General features: G+C 54.1%; 2 protein-coding genes across 5 annotated transcripts in view; one reads left to right on the top strand and one right to left on the bottom strand.

Moving 5' to 3' along the window:
• Positions 1-13,036, top strand: part of TNIP2 (TNFAIP3 interacting protein 2) — a 37,589-nt gene extending 24,553 nt beyond the window's left edge. Inside the window, exon 6 of one of the 3 annotated variants that reach the window (XM_066385673.1) lies at positions 12,896-13,036. In XM_066385673.1, the coding sequence (XP_066241770.1) occupies positions 12,896-12,952 (57 nt within the window). In that variant the 3' untranslated portion in view covers positions 12,953-13,036. Of the gene's footprint in view, positions 1-2,132; positions 2,311-12,862 lie in introns of those variants that run through there. The other 2 variants (XM_066385674.1, XM_066385669.1) reach the window with 2 other exon arrangements.
• Positions 1-22,930, bottom strand: part of FAM193A (family with sequence similarity 193 member A) — a 133,471-nt gene that overhangs the window by 1,470 nt on the left and 109,071 nt on the right. For both annotated transcript variants that reach the window (XM_066385658.1, XM_066385659.1), the window contains exons 14-20: positions 17,446-17,644; positions 16,209-16,481; positions 14,618-14,894; positions 13,515-13,698; positions 12,329-12,559; positions 9,295-10,138; positions 2,887-2,968 (exon numbers count right to left, since the gene is read on the bottom strand). In XM_066385658.1, the coding sequence (XP_066241755.1) occupies positions 2,887-2,968; positions 9,295-10,138; positions 12,329-12,559; positions 13,515-13,698; positions 14,618-14,894; positions 16,209-16,481; positions 17,446-17,644 (2,090 nt within the window). The remainder of the gene's footprint in view (positions 1-2,886; positions 2,969-9,294; positions 10,139-12,328; positions 12,560-13,514; positions 13,699-14,617; positions 14,895-16,208; positions 16,482-17,445; positions 17,645-22,930) is intronic.

The following is a 22,930-nucleotide window of genomic DNA, read 5'->3' as shown; positions in this document are numbered from 1 at the left end:
TCGACGCTTTATCCACTGCGCCACCACAGGTCAGGCACATTTAAATCTTGACAGGATCCGCAGCCCTGTTCTCACTTCTGTGTCACAGAGTTAAAGAAACCACCTTTTGATGGAATGTCAAAAACACTCAGAGCAGAGTATGGTAAAATGAGCACAGCCATCAGCCAACTTTGATGATTATCAACATTCCATTTCTCCTTCCACCTGATTATGGCATTTTTTTTTTTTTTTTGACAGAGACAGAGAGAAGGACAGATAGACAGGAAGGGAGAGAGATGAGAAGCATCAATTCTTCATTGTGGCTCCTTAGTTGTTCAGACCACGGAACCCCTTGCTGAAGCCAGCTACCATGGGCTCAAGCTGGCGACCTCGTGTTTTCGAACCTGGGTCCTCCGTGTCCCAGTCTGACACTCTATCCATTGCGCCAGGCGTGATTATGTCATTTTTGTGAGTCTTTTTTCCTATTTTTCATGCTGTCACTCTTTTAGATATAATGGCACTTAGACACCGTTACTATATTGTCATACAGAAAACATGTCTGTCAGGCTGCTCCCCATTCCTTCCTGCATATCTGACTGTCCTTTTTTCTTACAATATATCCTCAGATTTTCCCTTTTATACGGGTCTCTTTGTAGCAAGCTCTGGTTGTTTTTCTTTATTATGGGAAAGGATAGTTTTGTCATCACAGACTGACAATCTTCTCAGAACACTGAAAACATCACCCCATAACCTTCTGGTTCCAGATGCTATGACTAGGAATGGGATTCTGTCTGATTTCCTATTGGTGCATGTTGTACTTTTGAATTTGTGAAATCACGTATGACCAGTGGTGGTGCAGAGGATAGTGTCGACCTGGGACACAGAGAACCCAGGTTTGAAAGCCGGCGGTCGCCGCTTCAGCACAGGTTCACCAGGCTTGAACGTGGGATCATAAGACATGATCCCATCATTGCTGGCTCGAGTTAAGGGGTCACTAGATCAGCTGGAGCCCCCTGGTCAAGACGTATATGAGAAGTAATCAATGAACAACTAACGTGCTGCCAGTTGATACTTTTTTTTTCCCTTTTTTTTCCTTTTTTTACAGAGACAGAGAGAGAGTCAGAGAGAGGGATGGATAGTGACAGACAGAAACGAAGAGAGATGAGAAGCATCAATCATCAGTCCTTCGTTTCGACACCTTAGTTGTTCATTGATTGCTTTCTCATATGTGCCTTGAATGTGGGCCTTCAGCAGACCGAGTAACCCCTTGCTTCTCACTAAAAAACAACAAAAAAGCATCAACTCACTGTTCCACTTACTTGTACACTCACTGATTGCTTCTATGTGCCCTGACTAGGGATTGAACCCACAACCTCACTAAGTGTAGGAAATACAAACATGTTTTCTGTATGACAATATAGTATTAGTGTCTAACTGCCATTATGTCTAAAACTATAATAAATCCCATAATAAAGGTGATGCTCTATCCACTGAGCCACTGCTCAGGGCCTAAACAGATTCTTTTGTATTTTTTTCTGAAAAAAAAAAGTCTTACCATCTGAGAATGATAATTCCATTTCTCCTTTCCCTTTGTTTCTTTTTATGCCTTCACAAATAGTTGGGATATGGGCATCCTGATCTTTTTTTAATCCAAAAGGAAAGCTTTCAAAATTGCAGCATTAGCTACGACACGTACTGTGTTTTTTTTTGTTTTTTTTTTTATTCATTTTAGAGAGGAGAGGGGAGAAACAGAGAGGGGGGGGGGAGGAGCTGGAAGCATCAACTCCCATATGTGCCTTGACCAGGCAAGCCCAGGGTTTTGAACCAGCGACCTCAGCATTTCCAGGTCGACGCTTTATCCACTGCGCCACCACAGGTCAGGCGACACGTACTGTGTTTTATTGATGTCTTTTATCACGTGAAGAATGCACCCTTCACATCTCAGAAGTTCTGATTATGAACGGATGTTTGACTACAGCAAATGCTTCACTACACCTGAGATAAAACACACACACACACACACACACACACTTGTAAGTTATATAATAAATACACGTAATCCCTAAGGCAGAATTTTACAGTATTTCAGACCTGAGCCAGTGACTTTCTGCATTACAAACTAACTGCTTCTTTTGTGTGTGTGTGTTTTACAGGAAACAGAGGTTAAAGTGCTCCCAAAGAAAGAACAGAGTTCTGAAATAAAATGTTTGCCGTTATTAAGAGGACCATATTTTTTGCTCCATGAGACACACTTTCCCCCGGAAAAAGTGGAGGAGAAAATGTCCGTGTGTCTTATGGAGTGAAAACTATGGTATTTAAAAAAATATTTTAACACGCCATTTGGTTCAGAATATTTTTTTTCTTTCTTTCCTCTTTAAAACCCTAGCTGTGTCTTATGGTCAGGTGTGTCTTATGGAGCGAAAAATAAGGTAGGTAAAATTATTGAACACTGCGATAGTAGAATCTGCTTATTAGAAAACTGAGCCAGTCTCCAGTAAGTTACTTTTCTCCAGTGTGTTCTGACGTCAGCGCACATCAGGATCACCCGGAGGCCTGTGACGGACACGGGGCCCCTGCCAGGCTGAGGCCTGTGACGGACACGGGGCCCCTGCCAGGCTGACGCGGCAGGTGTGGGAGGCGCCCGCATTCTCAGGCTGTGCTTTGGGTCCAGAGCACTTTGAGAACTGCCGTAACCAGTCTTCACGCTCATGGGGAGCGAGATGGGAGCGAGTGTGAGAGCCAGAAGGCTCGTGTGTGTGCTGTGTGTGCTGGGGTGTGGAGGACGGGTGTGACAGGCTCTTGTGCCGGAGTGCTGGCTGCAGAACTCTGTCCCATACAGCTGCCAGGCCCATGAGGGTCCTTGTGGGGCCACGGACCTGCCGTTTTAGACACACAGTCCTAGTTTACCTTTTAAAATATTCCACTTCCCTCTCCGTCTCGTCCATATCCACACTGTCTAGGTCGATATCTTTAGGTAGAAAGACATCATCTGCAAAATCAAAGGAAAAAGGCAAGTCAAATGATAAGAGCAAGCCATCTTACCATAAAAAAGCTTTGATTTTACTTATTTCAACAACTTCACAAACTACAGTTTGCTGGCCCATGACTCCCGAGCGATCAGTCATCAGCCAAAGGTGTCCATGATGGGGGGGCCTGAGAAAACCCCAGAAACCTCTGGGCTCAGAGGCAGTCCCAGTCACTACTGGAGGGGGGGTAGAGGCAGGGGCACAGCTGTCAATAGCAGCTGCCAGAAGTCAGGCCCCTGGGGAGGTCAGCACTGTCCCCTCAAAGTGCCCCTTACACCACCACCAGCTCCCAGACATCACTCTCTGCAGGCAGATGGCTCTCCTGGCATTTGATTTACACATGCAGCATCCCAGAGACTTCAGCAAGAAATTCCCAGGCCACTCCAATCAGAAGGCAGGGTTCTATTTCCCCTTGCAGTTAAGGACCCCTCTGTGAAACAGCAGGCCAGCAGCAAGACTGGTCTGGGACAACTGCCTGTCTGAGCGTGGTCTGTCGGTGCCCAGCTGGGCTGAGTGAGGCCCCGGGAGTCTCCCTGCAGACCTCAGCATGGACTCATTTGTCGAAGTTTTTAATCAGGGGTCCCCAAATTTTTTACACAGGGGGCCATTTCACTGTCCCTCAGACCATTGGAGGGTCGGACTATAAAAAAAACTATGAACAAATCCCTATGCACACTGCACATACCTTATTTTAAAGTAAAAAAACAAAATGGGAACAAATACAATATTTAAAATAAAGAACAAGTAAATTTAAATCAAACTGACCAGTATTTCAATGAGAACTATGCTCCTCTCACTGACCACCAATGAAAGAGGTCCCCTTCCGGAAGTGCAGCAGGGGCGGGTAAATGGCCTCAGGGGGCACCATGTGGCCTGCGGGCCGTAGTTTGGGAACCCCTGTCTTTAATAAATAAAAACTCCCTTTCTTCCTCTCATGGGAGCGTTTCCACAGCAGCCTAGTCTGGGCACGGCTTCGGTGCACAGGAGCAGCTGACGTTTCCGATGACTCAGCACCAGGAGCACCTTTACACGTGTGAGATCCCAGGAGCACCACTGAGGAGCGGCCCACAGGACCTGCAGGACCACATGACCATGGCTCCTCCCACACTGCGCTCCCCAACAGGCTCCTCCTCCTCTGTACCGTGCCCCCCCCCCCCAGTGTCTCTGCAGCTGCAGTCACCCTGACACAACACCACTACACCTCCACCACCTTGGACCTCCTTCCTGAGCCCTGTCCCTAATGCTGCCTTCTCCTGACCCCCCAACATGGACAACACTGCACCCCTCCTGATCTGCAGCAAGCCTGCTCCTTTCCTAACAATGACCTTAAGATACTGGCCCCACCTCCCTTCCTCACTCCCAAGTCATACCTTCCACTCTGCCAGCAAGTTCTGGCAGGTTCACGAACCCCCACCCCATCCACTGCTACTGCTTCAGTGCTGACCCCCCAGCCAGGCTGCTGGTCTGACCCCCCCCCCAGCCTGCATGGCATCATCCTCAGGACACCTCATCACACGTCTCATGGCACCCACCCTGCTTTTGCAGATGATCCCTCCTCCTGCCACCAGGACTGCTCACTGGGGCCTGGACGTCTGCTGACAGGCCCAGCCAGGAAGCACTGATGGTCCAGGGAGGACGAGGTGGCACCAGCATGCTGACGAAGTAAAGAATTCCCAGAAAGGCCCTGGCCGGTTGGCTCAGTGGTAGTGTCAGCTCAGCGTGTGAAAGTCCTGGGTTCAATTCCCAGCCAGGGTGCACAGGAGAAGTGCCCATCTGCTTCTCCACCCTTCCCCTTCTCTTTCCTCCCTGTCTCTTTCCTCCCCTCTTGCAGCAAAGCTGGCCCGGGCACTGAGGACGGCTCCATGGCCTTCATCTCAGGCACTGGAACAGCTCCGGCTGCAGCAGAGTGACGCCCCAGATGGGCAGAGCATCGCCCCCTGGTGGGCATGCCGGGTGGATCCCGGTTGGGCACATGTGGACGAGTCTGTCTGACTGCCAGAAAAAAAAAAAAAAATTCCCAGAAAGCACAATCTCCACTCATTCCCAGCGGCGCTGCACAGGAAGAGTGTCAACTACAAAGCCCTCGCAGAGAAGGCAGGCGGGTCTGCAGACAACGTGGTCACATCACCGTGATCTGCAATATTCCCTTTTCTTTAATCAGAACTAGCAATGAGTACTGAAACCCTTGGTATGAGAAGAAAATGAGACAGCACTATCACCAGACTCATCTGTATCAGGGAAACATCTTCCAGAACAACAAAACCAGAGTCACCAGAGTAGGAAAAAGAAACCAGAGTAGGCCCAAGAACGTCCTGCTCGGCCAGCTGTGTGCTCACTGTCAAGGCCACAGGAAACAGCCCCCTTGGCCAGAGCTCAGAGAATCCGGGCCCAAGCCCTACCTGAGGACATGTGCCCAGGGCCCCACTGAACCAGAGGACAGCTCGGGGTCCCACTGCAGGACTGAACGGCAGGCCTGTGTGAGCGTGTGTCCTGGCCCGGCCGGATGGAGCACTGGGAACGGGAGAGGAGGGACGGAAAAGGGGACAGGCGGATGAGTGGACTGTCACGGGCTCTGCCTGAGCAGCACGAGGACCCAGGGCTGCACGTGAAGCAGGCCAGGAAAGGGGACGTGGAAAACCAGATGGGCACTGAAGGTGTAGTGTAAAGGACCTCGCAAGGACCAAGCACCAAACACCAAAGGGTTAGATGTAGAAGAGCAAAGAAAACACACCTCACAGAGAAAGAAACAGCAATTTAAAACAGACGTAGCATTCACGATACAATGTCAGGGTTAAGACCAACCATGTAGTTACTTCCATTAATGGGAAAGGGCTTACCTGACCTACTGAAAAGACTTTCAGCCTGGCTGACACCGTGGGACTTGGGTCCACGCTGTGCACAGAGAATCCCCTAAAACCAAGGGCCTTGGGAGGCCAGAACGAAAGGTGAGGACAAAGGCACCTGTCCAGGCTACATTCTCACCCGACACAGAGAGAATGGGCAGCAGCAACCACCACCTTAGACAAAGTGGAATTCGAACCAAAAGTATGAAACACAAAAAGGAAATGTTTTAAACACTGACAGCCACAATTCACAAGGAGACACTACAGTTAGGGATGTGCAACAAGGAACAGAGACACCACCTTTCTAAAGCAAAACTACAGGAGACGCAAAGAACACAGAGACTCCCTGAGAGGAACAACAGCAGACAGGCCCAGGGGACACAAGCAGGTAGCTAAGAAGACCTAACTCTGGACGTGCTGCATCCATCTATCACGGAAACACGTATGTAAAGATCCACACTGTGGTCACAGAGGAGACAAATATTTTTATCTCTGGTGGCTTGTGGTCACAAGGAAAGTATCGGTAAGTTTTATGAAGCAGAAACATCACAGACAACACTCTCTGGTCACAATGTAAAAAACCTAGAATCAGGGACATAGAAAATGCCTAAAGGACACCTGTTAAACTACTAGGTGAAAGGGGAAAGCCACACAAAAACACGCAGGAGTAAACTGCAAATGTGTCCAGGAGGGAAGGGAAGACTGGAACTACACACACAGGAAACCCTGGGCACTCGCTCTTCTTTGACCTCAGTGTTGGGGGCTTGTCACAGCGATTTAAAATGCAGGGGCAAGAAGAGATCGATGGACCGACTATACAGAAGTAAAAACAACAAGAACCACAAACGTGTCCATGCCGCATCAGGAGCTCAGTGCCGGCCCTGGCCAGGATGCTCAGTGGATAGAGCTCCTGCTTGCATGCCAGAGGTCACAGCTTTGATCCCGGTCAGGGCAGGTACGAGAAGCAGAGTGCACAACTACAAATAGGACAACCACCAGAACACGCTGATGCTTCTCTCTCTCTCCCTCTCAAATCAGTGAGGAGCCCCCCCTCCCCAAAAAAAAAGCCCCAGGCCTGACCTGTGGTGGCGCAGTGGGTAAAGTGTCAACCTGGAGTGCTGAGGTTGCCGGTTTGAAACCCGGGCTTGCCTGGTCGAGGCATACACGAGAAGCAACTGCTATGAGTTGATGCTTCCCGCTCCTCTTCTTCCCCTCCTTCTCTCTCTCTTAAAACAAAAACAACAAAAAAACAAAACAGAACGAAGAAACTCAGTCTAAAGACACCCTGTGATCTGGAGGCCAGTGGGCAGCGTGCAACGCAGCTGAAAGGCCAGGGGTCTAGACAGGTGGACTCCTAAAAATGGAGGGGAAAGAGAAACCCCATACAAATGAGAAAAAGATATGAATAAAAATATGACCTTATTATAATTAGAGAAAAACACAAACGACATGGATTTCATCTAATGGACGGTCTGGAATTACAGGGCCGGACACAACAGTGGACATGGGGGTGGGGGGACGCAGGGGAGGTCTGGGAGTCGGGGGCCTAAGGAAACGCTGCCTGCAGCCTGGACCCAGCCCTCCCTCCTGCGGGACGTCCCTCTGCAGCGACCCTGGGCCAGGAAGCACACGCACTGTGGCACTGCAAGGCCGAGAGGCCACGCCCTGGAACAGCAGGCGGACCAGCTCTGTGGGGACAGACACCACGTGATTTCCAAACACACTAAGTGGGGGAAGGCAAAGGGAGGAGCACCCCTGGCACACTCCCCTCTGTGTGAAAGAGAAGCCCACAGGAAGTGGGTGGGAATGAGATGAAAGAACCAGGATGGGCAGGAGAAACAAAATGAACACAAACAGGAAAAAAAGGATGTCTGTGTTTCAGCGAATGAGTGTCACTGCACTGCAGTGACCCTGGACCTCTGGTCACTGGGCTACAGACAAGACTGAACCAACACTGAGAGCGAGTCCACTGTTTGCTCTCACAGGGGGAGGGGGGTGAAGTCACTGACGGTGTCCCTGCACTAACCGGTCTGCGAACACACCGGAACAAGGGTCTCAGGAGGGAGCCACAGAGGTGGCAGGGAGGCTAGGAGCCCCTGGGGTGGACGGGCAGCTATGGGTGTGGGCTCGGGGTTTCTCCACAGAACCCCCCACCCCCCGAGCTCAGCTGTGTGTGGCACCTGCAGCAGCGCCACCGCAGTCACGCCCAGGCCTGTGCTTCTCAGTACCTCTCTCCACAAAACAGATGAGGGCTCCTGTAGAAACGGCCGGCGCATGGGCCGGGAGGGGACAGTACAGAAGGAGCCCAGGACACCTAACTGTGCCGGTAGGTAGACAAGTGCTCCAAGAACAAGGCCGCGGGGCCACACATGGAAGCCGGTCGGTCAGGTCACCAAAGTGAACAGTGCTGGCAGAGGACCGTAACCTAGAGCACGGACTAACACTCCGCAGTCCACCCTCATACAAACCACCCCACGAAGGAAAAACCACCTGGTGGGAAGGACAGCCTCCTACAGAACGCTAAGGAAGAAATGTAGGGGTAACAGCGAGAAAGTACCACTGCGAAGCCACACCGCGGTGCCACTTCCAGGAAGAACCATCACTGGATGCTAAAGGTGGTGGGAAAGTGACCAAAATGAGGCCACTCCCCAGGGGACAGGTAGGACATGCAGGCGCTAACGTCAGAGTGGAGGGACTGGGCAGCCACCACTTCAGCCCAAGGATGGGCACAGACACCGCAGACGTCACACCCTCCCGATGGCCCGGGAGAGGAAGGGCCCACCACTGCTGTGGCGTCTCTGCCAAACACATTACCACAATCTGGCCACAAACCTCGTTAGAATCTCTCTAAACACGACGTGGGCCATGTATTCTTTAGAAGGGTCAAGGCTGTGAAAAACTGAGGAACAGCTCCGTTAGAGGGAGTTAAAAGGACATGACGTGGCATCTGGGCTGGGTTCTGGGTCAGAAGAAACAGAGGAACTTTTCCCCTGAACACGGCCCAGAAGCAGAACAGCAGAGAGAGTCTGTCACGAGGGGAGCACCGCGGTGCCGTGCTGGTTTCCTGGTTCTGGTACCTGTGCGACGGTGCTGCAGGACTGCCCCATTCTGAGGGCACCTACTGATATCCTCCAGGGGAAAGGGCACCAGGCCGGAAACTACTCTCATGTGGGTCAGAAAAATAAGAAAGAGGGAGAGAATGAGCATACAGGGTGGGAACACACTGATCTGGAAGAACCGGAGTGTGCAGGAATTCTCAGTACTCTCGCAGTTTTTTGGGAAATCTAAAATTATTTCAAGTAACTAAATGTGACAATGGCTGTTTGTCCCTTGTGCTGGTGGAAAGCCAAAAAAGCACCAAACGGGCAGATCAGGCAGCGCCTGACCTCGTCCTCCTGCAGACACAGCACAGGTGCCGGCCACGCGGACCCCCGCTCTGCACTTACCGAGTGAGCTGCTGGCTCTGTCCCCCTTCTTCTTCCTGCTCTTCTTGTTCTTGCCCCGGGGCTGAGGGGAGTCGGCCAGCACCAGCTTGCCGCTGTGTGGGTGCTCACCGGGGCAGGGGGGCTCCGCGGGGCCAGGGCTCGCCGGCCCCTCCTTGACGTGGTTCAGCGGCTTCCTGCTGCTGTTGCTGCCGTTGGCTCTTCTCTCCTCTCTCCTCTGCTCCGCCAGGGCAGTGAGGTCCAGCACTTTAGCCTTTGGCTCCGTCGGGGGCCGGGGTCGGGGCTGGCCGTCTGAGCCTCTCGGGGGCTCCACGGGCCTCCTGCCAGGCTCGCCGCCGGCCTTCCCGGGCTGTCTGGGCTTCTGTCTGCCCACCCCCTCCTTGTGGTGATGCATCATGTCCAGGAGGAAGGACAGCGATTCCTGCTGCTTCCCGCTGAGCCCCTCAGGCAGGAGGAGCTTGGAGTCCCTGGCGTCCCTGGGGTCTGCTGTGTCCCCGTCGGCCCCGGGCCCAGGCTCTGTGTGGCCAGTGTGTCTGGATGGGGAGTGGGGTGAGGTCTCCGGCTCCTCAGCCTGCTCTAGGGAGCCGTTGTGCAGGTGTGCGGGCTCTGGCCCAGACTCTGCGGCCGCCGGCACCGTCCCGGCAAGCATGTCCAACTTGGGACAGTCTTTCCCTGGCCTCTCCTTCTTCTTCTTCTTCACAGCTTGGAGCTTCTGCAGTTCCTGCAGCCGCTGCAGCTCCTCTGAGAGCCGCTCGTCCTCCTCCTGTTCCCGCCGCCGCTGCTCCTCACGGCCGGGCACGTGCTCCCGGGCCCGGGCCTCCGCCTCCAGCCGGGCCTTCTCCTCCAGCTGCCGGAGGGAAAAGACAGGGCAGCTTCAGACAGCAGTACGGGCTCTAACAACTAACACAGGGCAAAGTAAGGACTTAAAAGACGAATCACACAATAAGAACACTGACCCTGAAAAGGGCAACAATAAGCCTTTCCTTTCCAAAGCTCTTGCTAAGACATACCTGCTCCATGTTATTTAACATATACACTAACTTTATTTCGGGGAGGGAGTAGTTCAAAAGTTCGTTATAGCCACTAACCTAACGAACGCCAGGCATGCCAGGCAAGGTGGCAGCGGCTGCCCCGCCCTGCATGTGGGGGTGACCGGGCACAGTGCGCACCTGGTCAGGGGAAGGCCGGCGCGTTTCCGTGCGTGCAGCAGCGGGACACGCCGGAAGTGTGTACCAGGAAACTTAAATCCCTTTCCCACCCTGGCAGGCAGACAAAGCGCCCAGTCGGCATTCACCAGAGTGACAGCAGTGACCTTCTACAGCACTCAGCCAGACGGGGCACACAGACAACAAGGCGATTTCTGCTTAACATGCGGCAGAAAATGACTTTTCATCCAAGTGAAGATGTTTTCACAAGAGCCACCTCTCCCAGGAGCAGAATGGAAACTCTTCTGTTTAGAAAACAAAGGAAAGCCCCAAGGAGTGGGGGCCTGGTGCCTCCAGTCACCAAACTCCAGCCAGGCTGGTGCTTGTAAGAAACTCTGGCAAGAAACAATCTGCACGGGAAATTAAAAGGGCCTCCCAAGTTCAAAGTATTTTTCACATTATTTCAATAGGCACTGTTTTAAAGAGACAATGTTCTTATCTTTTCGAAAAAATTAAAGATAAAATTATGTTGAAATTCTAACGACAGTTTGTAACAACTCTCACAATTCAATGAACCGTTGCTAACTGCGCCTGCCGCCCGTGGCTCCCGGAGCCCGGCTGTGACCTGGCTAGTGTCTGGCTGGGCAGCCGGCAGGCCGCCCACCACCTGGGTCTGTGGTGACCCTCACAGAATCTACAGTGGACTCAGGACCCAGGGTGTGCTGACTTCATTCCAACCACCAGCCAGTCTGTGAAACCCAGAGCTGGCTAGGGGTCCTCCACACGATGGAGTGCTCAATAAAATGCACATGTGTGAGGTGGTGCTGGAAATGACCAGGGGGAGCCAGAAGGGGCCACAGCGTCAAGTCTAGATCCAGACCAGCTCGCAAGTTAAGAGCACAGGAGACCAGGATGGGGCGTGACCCTGAAAAGACCTAGGGGCTTCTACTAACTCCACGGGAATGTCCCCAGGGCTTTGGACCAGCTGGGACCCCGACGCTGTAACTCTTCTGGATGGAGAACCTGCTTCATTCTCTCCATCCTGTGGGCTCTGCAAACCCAGGTCTTCCGGGGGCCCCCGATCAGTCCTGATAGGCAGTCCACAGATCTCAGGACTGAGGTACAGGTGGGTTCTGACGGGCATGCCACTTAGCAGAACAATCACTACGCGCTGAGAACCACACCTGCCAAGTGGAGCCACAGCGCAGGATCTGCCTGACCGCAGGGACCTCACCTGTTCCCTAGGCAACCCTTCCTACTGTCAGAACGCTTGCAAGCTTCCCAAGTTTCCTCTGTGAGCCCAGATCTGGCTGTGGTACTGACACCTGGAGGTGGCTGTACCCAGGTAGCTGTCTGGACCTGCTGCAACAAAGGGCTCTGTGGGGACCCTCCAAAAAAACAAGGGTCGGCCACAGAGTCGACGCCATTCCCGTCACTGTCAGTGCTAACGGGAACGTGAGGACACTCCCCTCAGTCCCTAGCACACAGGCTGAGCGCTCTGCCCACTCACTGGACCACAGGACAAGCCCAGTCCCAGCCCAGCCCTGGGCAAACCCGCTCTGTGGGTCCCAGCCCTGTGGTCAGGGGGGACGAGCCCAGGCCGCCCACAACGGCAGCGAGGCCACATGCTGGCTGTCCTCGCCTGGATGAGCGCCCGTGGAACGAGATGGGAGCTGGGCCGCCCTCGTGCCAAGAGCCGTCCTGTCCCCCATCCAAGTCCTGGCTCAGCCCATCTCCAAACGCCCCAGCACCGCAACCTCTGCGTCCCTAGGCACCGAGGGGAGGGTCGCACTCAGAGACAGTCAAGGGCCGTCCAGGTAGCGCTGTGGGCAAGTGTAGTGGCCCGAGCCCCGAGGCCCCCAGGCCCGCTACGCCGGGCAGACACGGGTCACCTTTCTCTGCTTGTGCCGCGCCCGCTTGGCGGCGCGCGAGCTGCTCACGGGCTTGGTCTCGGAGCTGTTGATGAACTGCAGCAGGTCCTCCACCCGGCGGTGGTCCACCACGCTCTCCCGGTCCGACAGCGGGTCTGCTTTCTTCGGCTGCTCCTCCTTCCGCTTGGTCAGCCGCAAGCGCAGCTTCTCCCGCATTTCTGCGTAGTTTCTACTCGTCGGGGCGGCTGGAGGCTGAGACAGTTACAGGAGAACACAGCGAAATTAAACTCCAGGTTTCACTGGCTTTGAACATAAACTTCAGACTATTTCTAAAAATAAATTTTTTCTCATTACTGAAAAAATACGTGCTCACCAGAAAAAATAAGGAAATAAGAGAAGCAAGTGGCAGGAAAAGTCAATTTATACAATCATGAAAGACCTCGTAAAATATGCACAACTATGCACAAAACTAAATATTTTTAACCCAGGAAGAAATAGTTACACACGCTGCCTGATCTGCTTTCCACATAACACAGCGCGGTCTTTCCCCATCAGGGACGCATCCGTGTGTCTTTCTACCATGCCTAGGTTTCCTGGTCTGGGCCCGGAAGCACGGCCCTCAACCGCAAGCCAGAATCTGAGTAGCCACTGACCCTGTGTGCGGGCTCAGGAGACACAGAGCTCAGGTGACAGGAAGGACCTGGCTTTCTCATGGTCACTCAGCACGAGGGCTGCACTTCCTTGCGGAAGACGCGCAAGCAGACAAGGGGAGTCCCCTGAGCAGCCACTGCGGTCAGTCTGCACCCCTGCTGCCCGCGGCTGGATGGTCCATCAGTCCCCTCCTGTCACCTGAGCACTGACAAGTGAGCAGACAAGGGGAGTCCCCTGAGCAGCCACTGCGGTCAGTCTGCACCCCTGCTGCCCGCGGCTGGGCGGTCCGTCAGTCCCCTCCTGTCACCTGAGCGCTGACGAGCGAGCAGACAGGCACGAGGAAAGCCTCCAGCTAAGTCTGGCTGCACGTTCTCACTGCACCTGGACGATGAAGAGAGCCCAGAAGTGGAGTTGCTGTCACAGCCCAGACCCTGACTGGAGCTACGCTGCAAGGGAGTTCCCACATAAGAGTCCCACCCGGGTTCCGCCGGGCAGCCTGCATGCCCGATGGTCCCTCAAACGCGCAGACACACGCTCGTCACGGATGGCCACTTACCCCGCCGTGCCCGAAGAACTCACAGTAGCAGCAATCACAGTACTTGCCCTCCTTCTGGTTGGTGGAGGTGGAGGTGCTGGAGCTGTGCTCGGAGCAGCTGTCCTCGTCCGCGCTGTCCTCCCCATCCTCCTGCTGCGGGTCGTAGACGCCGTTCTCGCAGCGGTGCCCCTCGCAGTCGGGGTCACTGCAAACCGCACAGGCCGTCAGCAGGAAGCCCAGCCCACGAGCTCTGCCCTCATGACTAGACAAGAGCAAGGTGCAGAGGGCACAAGACCCGCCTGGGTACAGGGGTCAGGTGTGCCGAGCGCCACACCCGGAGGACCCTGATGGGAACACACTCCCGTTCCATGGTCCCCCCTTCACTCTGGGGGAGGTTGGGTGGGGAAGAATGGCTGCAAACAGACACGTTCAAAGGAAATAAACTATTTAAAAAAAAAAGCTATTAAGCCTGGCCTCTGGTGGCGCAGTGGATCAAGAATCAACCTGGAACACTGAGGTCGCCAGTTCAAAACCCTGGGTTTGCCTGGTCAAGAGACACAGGACAAAACAATCAATGAACTACAGTGAAGCAACTATGAGTTGATACTTTTTGCTCACCCCCCCATTTAATCACTAAATAAAATCTTTAAAAAAACCCAAAACCTGTCAAGTGTTGTTATACTTCAACGTATAACAAATATAACTTAAAAAACACCCAAGTCCCAAGTCCTGGTGCTGCCAGAGGCTGGTGGGTCTGCACACCCATCCATGTCGTCCTGACTCTGCAAAGCTGCAGAGCGAGACCAGAGTCCCCCCACCCCACCGTGGCCTCTGCGGGGTCCCTCCTGCTGCGCCTCACTGCAGGCGCCAGGAGCAGAGCGAGACCAGAGTCCCCCCACCCCACCGTGGCCTCTGCGGGGTCCCTCCTGCTGCTCCTCACTGCAGGCGCCAGGAACAGAGCGAGACCAGAGTCCCCCCACCCCACCGTGGCCTCTGCAGGGTCCCTCCTGCTGCTCCTCACTGCAGGCGCCAGGAACAGAGCTCCCTCAGCTGCTCTGCAGGGTTAGGGTGCTCGGCACCCTGTTTCCAAAGCGCCCCCACCTGCCTCTGGGACCCGGGCTCACCTGCAGACGCTGGGAGGTGCGCTGACGGAGCCGTCCGTGGCGGGGGGCAGGGGGGCCACTGAAGCAGGACAGAAGCTCTTGCGTGGCTCCACAAACCCAGTCGATGTGGCCACGGCTTTGGGAAAGGCGGGGGCTGCAATATTTGCCAGGTGAGGCGTGGAGGCTGGAGAGAGGGGGGCGGGGGCGGGGAGCGGCGCCAGGCCCGTGGGGCTGTTCCTCGGGGCGGCCGGCACGGGATGCCTGTGCTCCTCCTGGCCGATGCCGTGGAAGACCTCACCTGCGTCAGAGAGAGTGGGCCCGCTGAAGAGGGACACATTCGCGTTCCTCTTACTGCCCTGGCGGGTGCTCAATGGGAGTGTCCTCCCGACACGCCGAGGGGCAGTCCGTTCCCCGGCCAGGGCATGTATGAGAATGAACCAATAAATGCATGGGTAAGTGGAACAATGAACTGATGTTTCTCTTCCTCTTTCTCTTTCCCTCCTTTTCCTTTCTCTAAAAAAAAAAAAAAATTAATAAAAAAAACTTTTTGCCAGTTTTTTGTCTAAAAATGTTCAAATCTATAAAAAATTTGAAGGAACTGGACAAAGAATACCCAATAGCTTTCCCGTGAATTCATCACTAGTTGATATTTTGTCCTATTTCTTCTATTCCTCACACAGATACACTCGCCCCTGAATGCTCTGGCACGCGCCCCCAACAACATGCACACTTCGTACAACAGACGCCCCGCTGCCCCCGACTCCTGGTGCGATATTCTTGTTCACGGACAGCCTCTGTTCAGTGTTTCACTTCCCCGCACGCCCTCACAGCGCTTCCTCCAGCCCAGCCTCTTTAAACTGTTCCCTCCTCTCATGGTACTGCTGTCCTGAGTAAAAGCCAGCTGTCCACCAACTGGACGTACAGTCTTACGTTGGATCTCACGGCAATGCTCTGGGCGTGCACCCTGCAGGGGGCATACTGCACCCTTCCCATCTGAATGCCCAGGACGACCCAACTGTCCCTCTGCTCCATGGTGGTGAGCTCACACCTGGTCAGGTGATCCAGCTCACAGCTGGACCCTGCTCCCCACACTGACACCCACGGTTCTCGGCTGCAGAGGGTGCGCACCCGGTGGTCGCCTTGCTGGCTCAGAGCAGCCCCTCCTGCTCACACAGGAGACTGTGAGATTCTCATCTCCCGTCAGGAAGAGCCCCCCCCCCCCCCGCGACTCCCTTCTGAGCCCCTGGGACTCACGTCAGAGGTGGCTCTCGGCCCCTCGACTGTGCTGTGCTACGAACCCTGCCAGGCCCTGGCGAGTGGGCACGCCGGGCCATCCTGTGCCCACGGTCTCTGATGGCCCCACTGCCTGCACACCAGTGATGCCTACAGCTCCCTCTCCACGAGCTCTGCTCTCACAGGACTTAGTGATCCCACCTCGTGCACAGAACCAGAGGCGCAGAGACGAACAGCAGGACCCGGGTGGCCAAGCCCCAGGACACAAGTGGAGCTCCCTTGGGCGTGAACACTGACCCTCCGACCAGGCCAGCAATGGCGACGACAGAGCCACAGCACATGCTGTGCCAGCCCGAGGGCCCTGGGGCTGTGATCTTACCTATGGAAGGAGGCCTCTTGGACGACACTTTGAACTGGCTGTTGCTGGACTGCACGGTGGTGGCCGTGCAGGACACGGAGGAGGTGGCTGAGGAGGTGGCCATCACCACTTTGTTTGCTTCCATAAAAGCATCTTGGAAGTTGTACAAACATTTCTTTTTTGCAGCATTCTTTTTCTCTTTACAATCCAAAACCGCGGGTGCTCCACTGCTCGATGGAGGCGGGAAGGCATCGGATCTTGTTTCCGAGAGAGCTGGCCCTAGTATGTCACCCCCTTCGGAGAAGAACGGGAAAATTAAGGCTTCTAAGAGAAACAGTGCTTAGCTAACACTTAAAAGGGTGCCTGCAGGTCAAACTCTGAACACAGAGGGGCTCTCTGACATCAGGTCTCTACTGGACGATACTCGTCAACCAGACTTCATGTAAGAAAATTACTGAGCACCTACTATGTGCCAATGCCTGTGCTAGTGCTTTCCAAAGTTATTTTATTTACTGTCTTAAAACTACTTTCTGAGCTTGATACTATTAATCTCATCCTAAAGATGAAGAAACTGAGGCTCAGAAAGGCTAAGCAACTTGCCCAAGGTCACACAGCTAGAAACCCTTCCCAGGCACAGACCAGAGGTCCCGTCTCGTTTGCATTCTGAAAACATGCAGGGGCTGGGTGTGTGGGCCCACCAGGGGCTGTAACCACATGAGGATAGAGAGGAGCTGTGGGTTCCAGCCCCTCCTCAGGCGCCTGGCTGCTGCAGTAACAGCTGTGCCTCAGCGGCAGGGGAAGAGCTTGTTAGAGGGGACGAATCCCAGTATGGTCCGCACAGAAACAGGAAGGAAAGGTAAGTCACAACTTTCACGTCGACTGTGGCGCTACTGCACCAGCCGAGGTCTGGCTGTCACCACCGCTCAAGGACCAAAAGCTGAACCCCAAACCCCGGAGAAAAGATGCTCAGCAGCACTGGGGTGGCCGAGACTGCCGTCAGTGGGGCTCGGAAGGCTTGCGGAGCTACAAGCAGCCCCGGGGCCCAGGCGCTGACAGGACCGTGAGGGACGTGGAGGGAGGAGCAGCACGTGGGCCGAGGGGCCGCCCGCTGGAGCCAGGGGCAGGGGAGCAGCAGCCTGGGCACGCTGCATGAGGGCCTGACCCTCTGGGGCTTCCACGGGAGACCACGGCCACAGATGGCAACCCACTCAGCTCAGATCATTTTAAAACTTGAATAAAGTTTTAACAGGTTCCTTACCAGAAATTGTATCTGGCAAGTAAGTGCCAGGACTCCAGTTCTTATCATTCATCACTTCTGATCCCCAAAGACTTATAAACTTAGAACTATTCCACTCTGGAGTAGTCCCAAAACAGCTCGGGTAAATATGGTCCTGAAGAGATGCATTGAATACCTGATGCTTATTTGTGTGATTCTGAACAGGTGCTGGCGGTAAAGCCTACAAGAAAAAAGTTCTAATCACATATCAAATTAATATTCTGTTGACCTAAGCAGTTAGGCTACAGACACACAAGGCATGGCTGGAAACCTTGAGGGACACACTCACCGAGAGGCGCCCTAGGTGAGCACGTCTCCCAGAGCCTGTGGTGAGGTCAAACTGGAACCAGATGGAGATTCTGAAAGCCACTGGTGTCTCAAGGACTGTGTCAAACAAACCTCAGACAGCTCAGAGAGTGACTTCTAACCTTCCGCCCTCGTCACACTTTTTCATTTTTTTAAGATTTTACTTATAGATTTTACAGAAGGGAGTGGCGGGGAACGAGAAACATCAGCTCAGAGCTGCTTCTCTCTAGCTGTTCACTGGTAGCCTGTCGTATGTTTCTCGACCAGGCAAGCCCAGGGTTTCACACTGGCGACCTCAGCGTTCCAGGTCAGCACTCTAGCCACTGTACCACCACAGGTCAGGCACCTAGTCACATTTTATTTTTTTATTTTTTTGTATTTTTCTGAAGCTGGAAACGGGGACAGTCAGTCAGACAGACTCCCGCATGCGCCCGACCGGGATCCACCCGGCATGCCCACCAGGGGCGACGCTCTGCCCACCAGGGGGCGATGCTCTGCCCCTCCGGGGCGTCACTCTGTTGCGACCAGAGCCACTCTAGCGCCTGGAGCAGAGGCCAAGGAGCCATCCCCAGCACCCGGGCCATCTTTGCTCCAATGGAGCCTTGGCTGCGGGAGGGGAAGAGAGAGAGAGGAAGGAGGAGGGGGGGTGGAGAAGCAAATGGGCACCTCTCCTATGTGCCCTGGCCGGGAATATAACCCGGGTCCCCCGCACGCCAGGCCGACGCTCTAGCACTGAGCCAACCGGCCAGGGCCCGTTATTTTTTAAATTGATTTTAGAGAGACAGGAAGGGGAGCGGGAAGGGAGGAAGGAGAGGGAGAGACTGATCTGTTCTTGAGTGTGCTCTGACTAGGGACACAACCCACAGCCTCTACATACCAGGACGATGCTCTCAACTGAGCTACCTGGCCAGGGCCTGTCCCGTTGTTCTTAACATGATGTCAAAGTCATAAGCATGGCCCAGCCCTGTCCCTCCTGCTCACCACGCCCTTGGACACACTGGCCTTCCTTGGTCCTCAAACTCCCAGCTCCTCCTTGACCCCGGTCTTCACTCATGCCATATCCATGTTCTAGAATGTCCTAACCTCAGCTTGCAATCTCACTGACCAACAGTCACCCGTCAGGCCAAAATGTCACTTGCTCAGCAAAGCCACCACTGACTCTGTCCTCACCACCCAACATCCAAGACCAAGACATGGGCCTTCCGTTAAACACAATGAAGCCCCAGTTCTCCCTCCTAGCACTTATCACACATAAAGACTTACTTGTACCCATGGGTTCAATGTCTGCCTTCCCTCAAATTCTATGAGCTTCATGAGGGGGCGGGCCACCTGGATCCTGGTCAGCGCCGGGCCCGGGCCCAGTCACCGGCCCCAGGAAAGCTGCAGGCCTGGTGCTGGGACTGCACCTCGTGATCCCACCCTGTGGGACATGCAGACGCACAGGGAGCACTGTGCACTCTGGGGGCTTTGGGAGGACCCAGGGGGGCCTGGCTGGGGCAAAGGGACAGGAGAAGAGAAGGGGCAGGGCACAGGGACAGTCCACATTCACGGACAACTGTGTCCTAGTCTGATGGCTGTCGAGGCCAAATGAGAGACAGCTTTGTACAGCTCAGTCCTGAGGGGACGAGGGAGCCACAGAGAGCTGTAAGCAGCAGGGTGGGATGACCTGGTCAGGTTGCTAGAGAAATCAGTCCGTGGCAGTATGGGGAAGAAGCCACAAGGAGAAAGGATGACACGGAAGGCAATCCGGAAGTAAGAAGTGGTGAAGCCGTGGCCATGAAGATGCAGGACAGGAGGAGGCTGGAGCTACCAGGACAAGGGCAGGACTGGACATCAGGACAGGAGGAGGCTGGAGCTATCAGGACAAGAGCAGGACTGGACATCAGGACAAGAGCAGGACTGGACATCAGGACAGGAGGAGGCTGGAGCTATCAGGACAGGAGGAGGCTGGAGCTATCAGGACAAGAGCAGGACTGGACATCAGGACAAGAGCAGGACTGGACATCAGGACAGGAGGAGGCTGGAGCTATCAGGACAGGAGGAGGCTGGAGCTATCAGGACAAGAGCAGGACTGGACATCGAGATGGCACTGCTGTCTCTGGCTCCGTTCCTAGCAGGTGGTCAGCAACGGAGCTGGATGGGAAGTCTGGTCCTACTCTCAGCCTTCAGGCTGCACTCTGATGGGTTCAGATGTCAGCTCTCCCTTTTACTGGCTGTGTGACCTCAGACAAATTACTCAGTCTTTCTGTGCTTTAGTTTTCTCATCTGCAATTTGGAAATACCTACCTCCAGGGGTTGTGGTAGGAATTAAATCAGTCAATGCATGTCACCTGTCAGCACACTGCCTGGCCCACAGCAGCATTCAGTGGATGCTACGGAGGACTGTACCCCTCTGAGACCGGGGTGCCCACAAACAGACACCACCTGTGTTCCAGCTGTGCCGCCCGTCCACAGTGCAGCGGGAGTGGGCAGGCACTTCATTGGGGTGGCTTAGTGACCTGTTGACCTTGACTGGGCGCAGGAGGCAAAGAGGCAGCGTGAGGCTGCAACAAACGTCTGGGATCTGAAAGTGGGAAGGAGCAGTCTGGACTGGCCACCCGGGGTCCTGTGGGAGCCTGAGCTGGCTGTTCTGCAGGGAACCCGGACCCAGGAGATTGCAGGTCCACAGACGAGAAGCACGTGACAGTTGCTGGCTGAGGGGACCTCCTGGAAGGCAACTAAGGAAATGGTTCTGAGTCTTAAAGACCCTCTGCTCAGGGGCAGAAATGCCCAGCAGGTGGCACAGCGCCTTCTCCCCTGTGGCACGTGCACAGAGGCAGCGCGGCCTTGCCCTGCCAGCAGGTGAACTCCGAGAGCAGAAGCACCTTCAGGGCTAAACCGCTTCTCAGAACTTCCCGAACCCCCCAGGACAGAGCTGCGATGGCTTGTTTCTCCTCGAGGAAGCCTGGCTGACAACCTGGACCCACCACCCATGCGAGCTCAGAGCGCTCTTGCTTACCCTTTCACAACACTATCTCAGCACCACCTCCCGTGCAAAACCACCCCACAGTCTCCCCACCTGTTAATTTTCTACTTTGCATGTACAATTTCTATTAAGGTACATCATAATGTTTTGATTTTTAAATTTGAGTATGTTTTGTTTTCTCTTTTGACTACAAGACTCCTGAAAACAGGGGCCAGAAAGAACTGGTTTTATTTTCTTACCAAGAGAACAGGGTCTGTCCCGTACTGGGTATTTAATGAATGCTGAGCAGAGTTCAGCCAGGAGGAACAAGGGGACGTGACCATGAGACTGATGCTGGAAGAGCGTAAGCTAATGAGACCCACCCGTTGACTCCAACAGGAACGGGGACCGTAACGAACAGGCTGCATGGACGCTACTGCACAGGACACCTATAACCTCGACAGCGACGGTTTCCTGCAGAAAAACAGGTGCCTGTCGAGACTGTTTTGGGCCATACCTTGGTGTGCATACCAGAGATTTAGCCATGAAACAAGTCCCTCACTGTGTGAGTGCCACTGACTTGGAACACTGATTCCACTCTACACGACCCACGTGCTGCAGCAGCACACGCTCTGCATGGTGCTCCACTGAGACAGTGACTCACAGGGAGGCCAGCACCCTGCTTCACACGAAAGCTGACACACTCACGCACACACCCACCTACGCCCACTTGCAGAGGTCAAGCAGGGGCCCAGGACCCAAGCTGTGTTGTTCTCGACCACACGTCTCAGAACCAAAACCACTGCCGCATCTGAGAGAGGGACGCCCACGGAGCACTCAAGCAGGGGACCACGCAGCAGCATGACGACTCCTCTGTGCTGCTTCTTCCTGAGAAGAAGCTACAGGCAGCAGAGGTGGGACAGAGGCAAGAGCACAGCTGTCTGTCCTGCTATTTCTCAGGCCAGGAGAACTGAGCACGGCCGCTGAAACAGAATACAGACCACAGATCACAAGAGGACCCCAACATGCAGCCACTTACGTCCCTATTTCCCATGAAACTGTCCTCTCCCTCAAATTCCAACCTGAACTTACACTGGAGCCATGTTCACCTTACAGAGCATTTCTGCAGGGACTGTACTTCAGTGACACCCCCAGGAAGGGAGGTGACCAAGCTATGTGCCCCGGGGTCATGTGGAGCTGCTCCAGCAGCCTCTCCTGGCTGCACTGACCACTGAGGGTGACCTGGCGACCCCTTTCAAATAGTCCTCAAGCTCCTGGTGCAGAATCAAGACGTGTCCCCACCTTCATCCACAGACCCTTGGCGAGTGCAGCGATTGTTTCATGACACGTTTTCCAGAGAGAAAAGACACAGAACTGAAAGGTGGAAGCTTGGGGCCAGCCACAGTCTGGTCCTCCATTCGTGACATACTGCGTGTGGGCCATGTGGGACAGTGGGTGAACTGCCCCGCCAGCTCATGTCTGCTCTTCTCTGTAAGATCACGTGTTCCCCTCTGCTGGGGCTTTTCACTAAGTACAGGACACTGCACTCTAGACCCAGATAAATGCATCAAACGCCTTTGTAACAAAGTGCTGAGCCACAGAGAAAGCAAAGAGAACCTTTCACAAACAAGTGGTAAGAACAGCAAGGAAGAAACTGGGCCTGGTGGAGGTACAGGAAAAAGTGGCTGCCTGAGGGTGCACACACCAGGCAGGGATGGGGACCGATCTGTGGTCCCATGTGAGGCTGGAGAGCTGCAGACGGCCAAGAGGAGCTGGAGGGTCCCAGGTGGGTCAGCACCCTTTGGGTATCGCACACCAGCAAATGGAAACCGTCTCTTGAGGAAGCAGCCCCTATTTAGGACCTCAGGGTTCTCACAGAGTAAGACAAACAAAACAGGACCTCATATAAGAAAACAACACATCAGTAGAAATAACAAATAAATTTAGATCCTCCAGGTTTCATTCAAACACAGAATAACTACACGTAAAATGCTGAAAGAAAAAAGAAAAAAAAGTGAGCAAAGAACAAGAAAATATAAAATGTTGCTAATATGTTTGAAAAACAAACAAACAAAGATTTAGAATTAAGAGTTACAGTTGGGGCCCTGGCCAGTTGACTAAGTGGTAGAGTGTCAGCTTGGCGTGTAGATGTCCTGGGTTCAGTTCCCAGTCAGGGCACACAGGAATGGCGTCCATATGCTTCTCCCCCCTCCCCCC

Source organism: Saccopteryx leptura, chromosome 5 (genome assembly GCF_036850995.1).
Source record: "Saccopteryx leptura isolate mSacLep1 chromosome 5, mSacLep1_pri_phased_curated, whole genome shotgun sequence".
NCBI lineage: Eukaryota > Metazoa > Chordata > Mammalia > Chiroptera > Emballonuridae > Saccopteryx > Saccopteryx leptura.
Note: the sequence above shows the minus strand (reverse complement) of the source record. Positions and strands in the feature narration are given on the sequence as shown.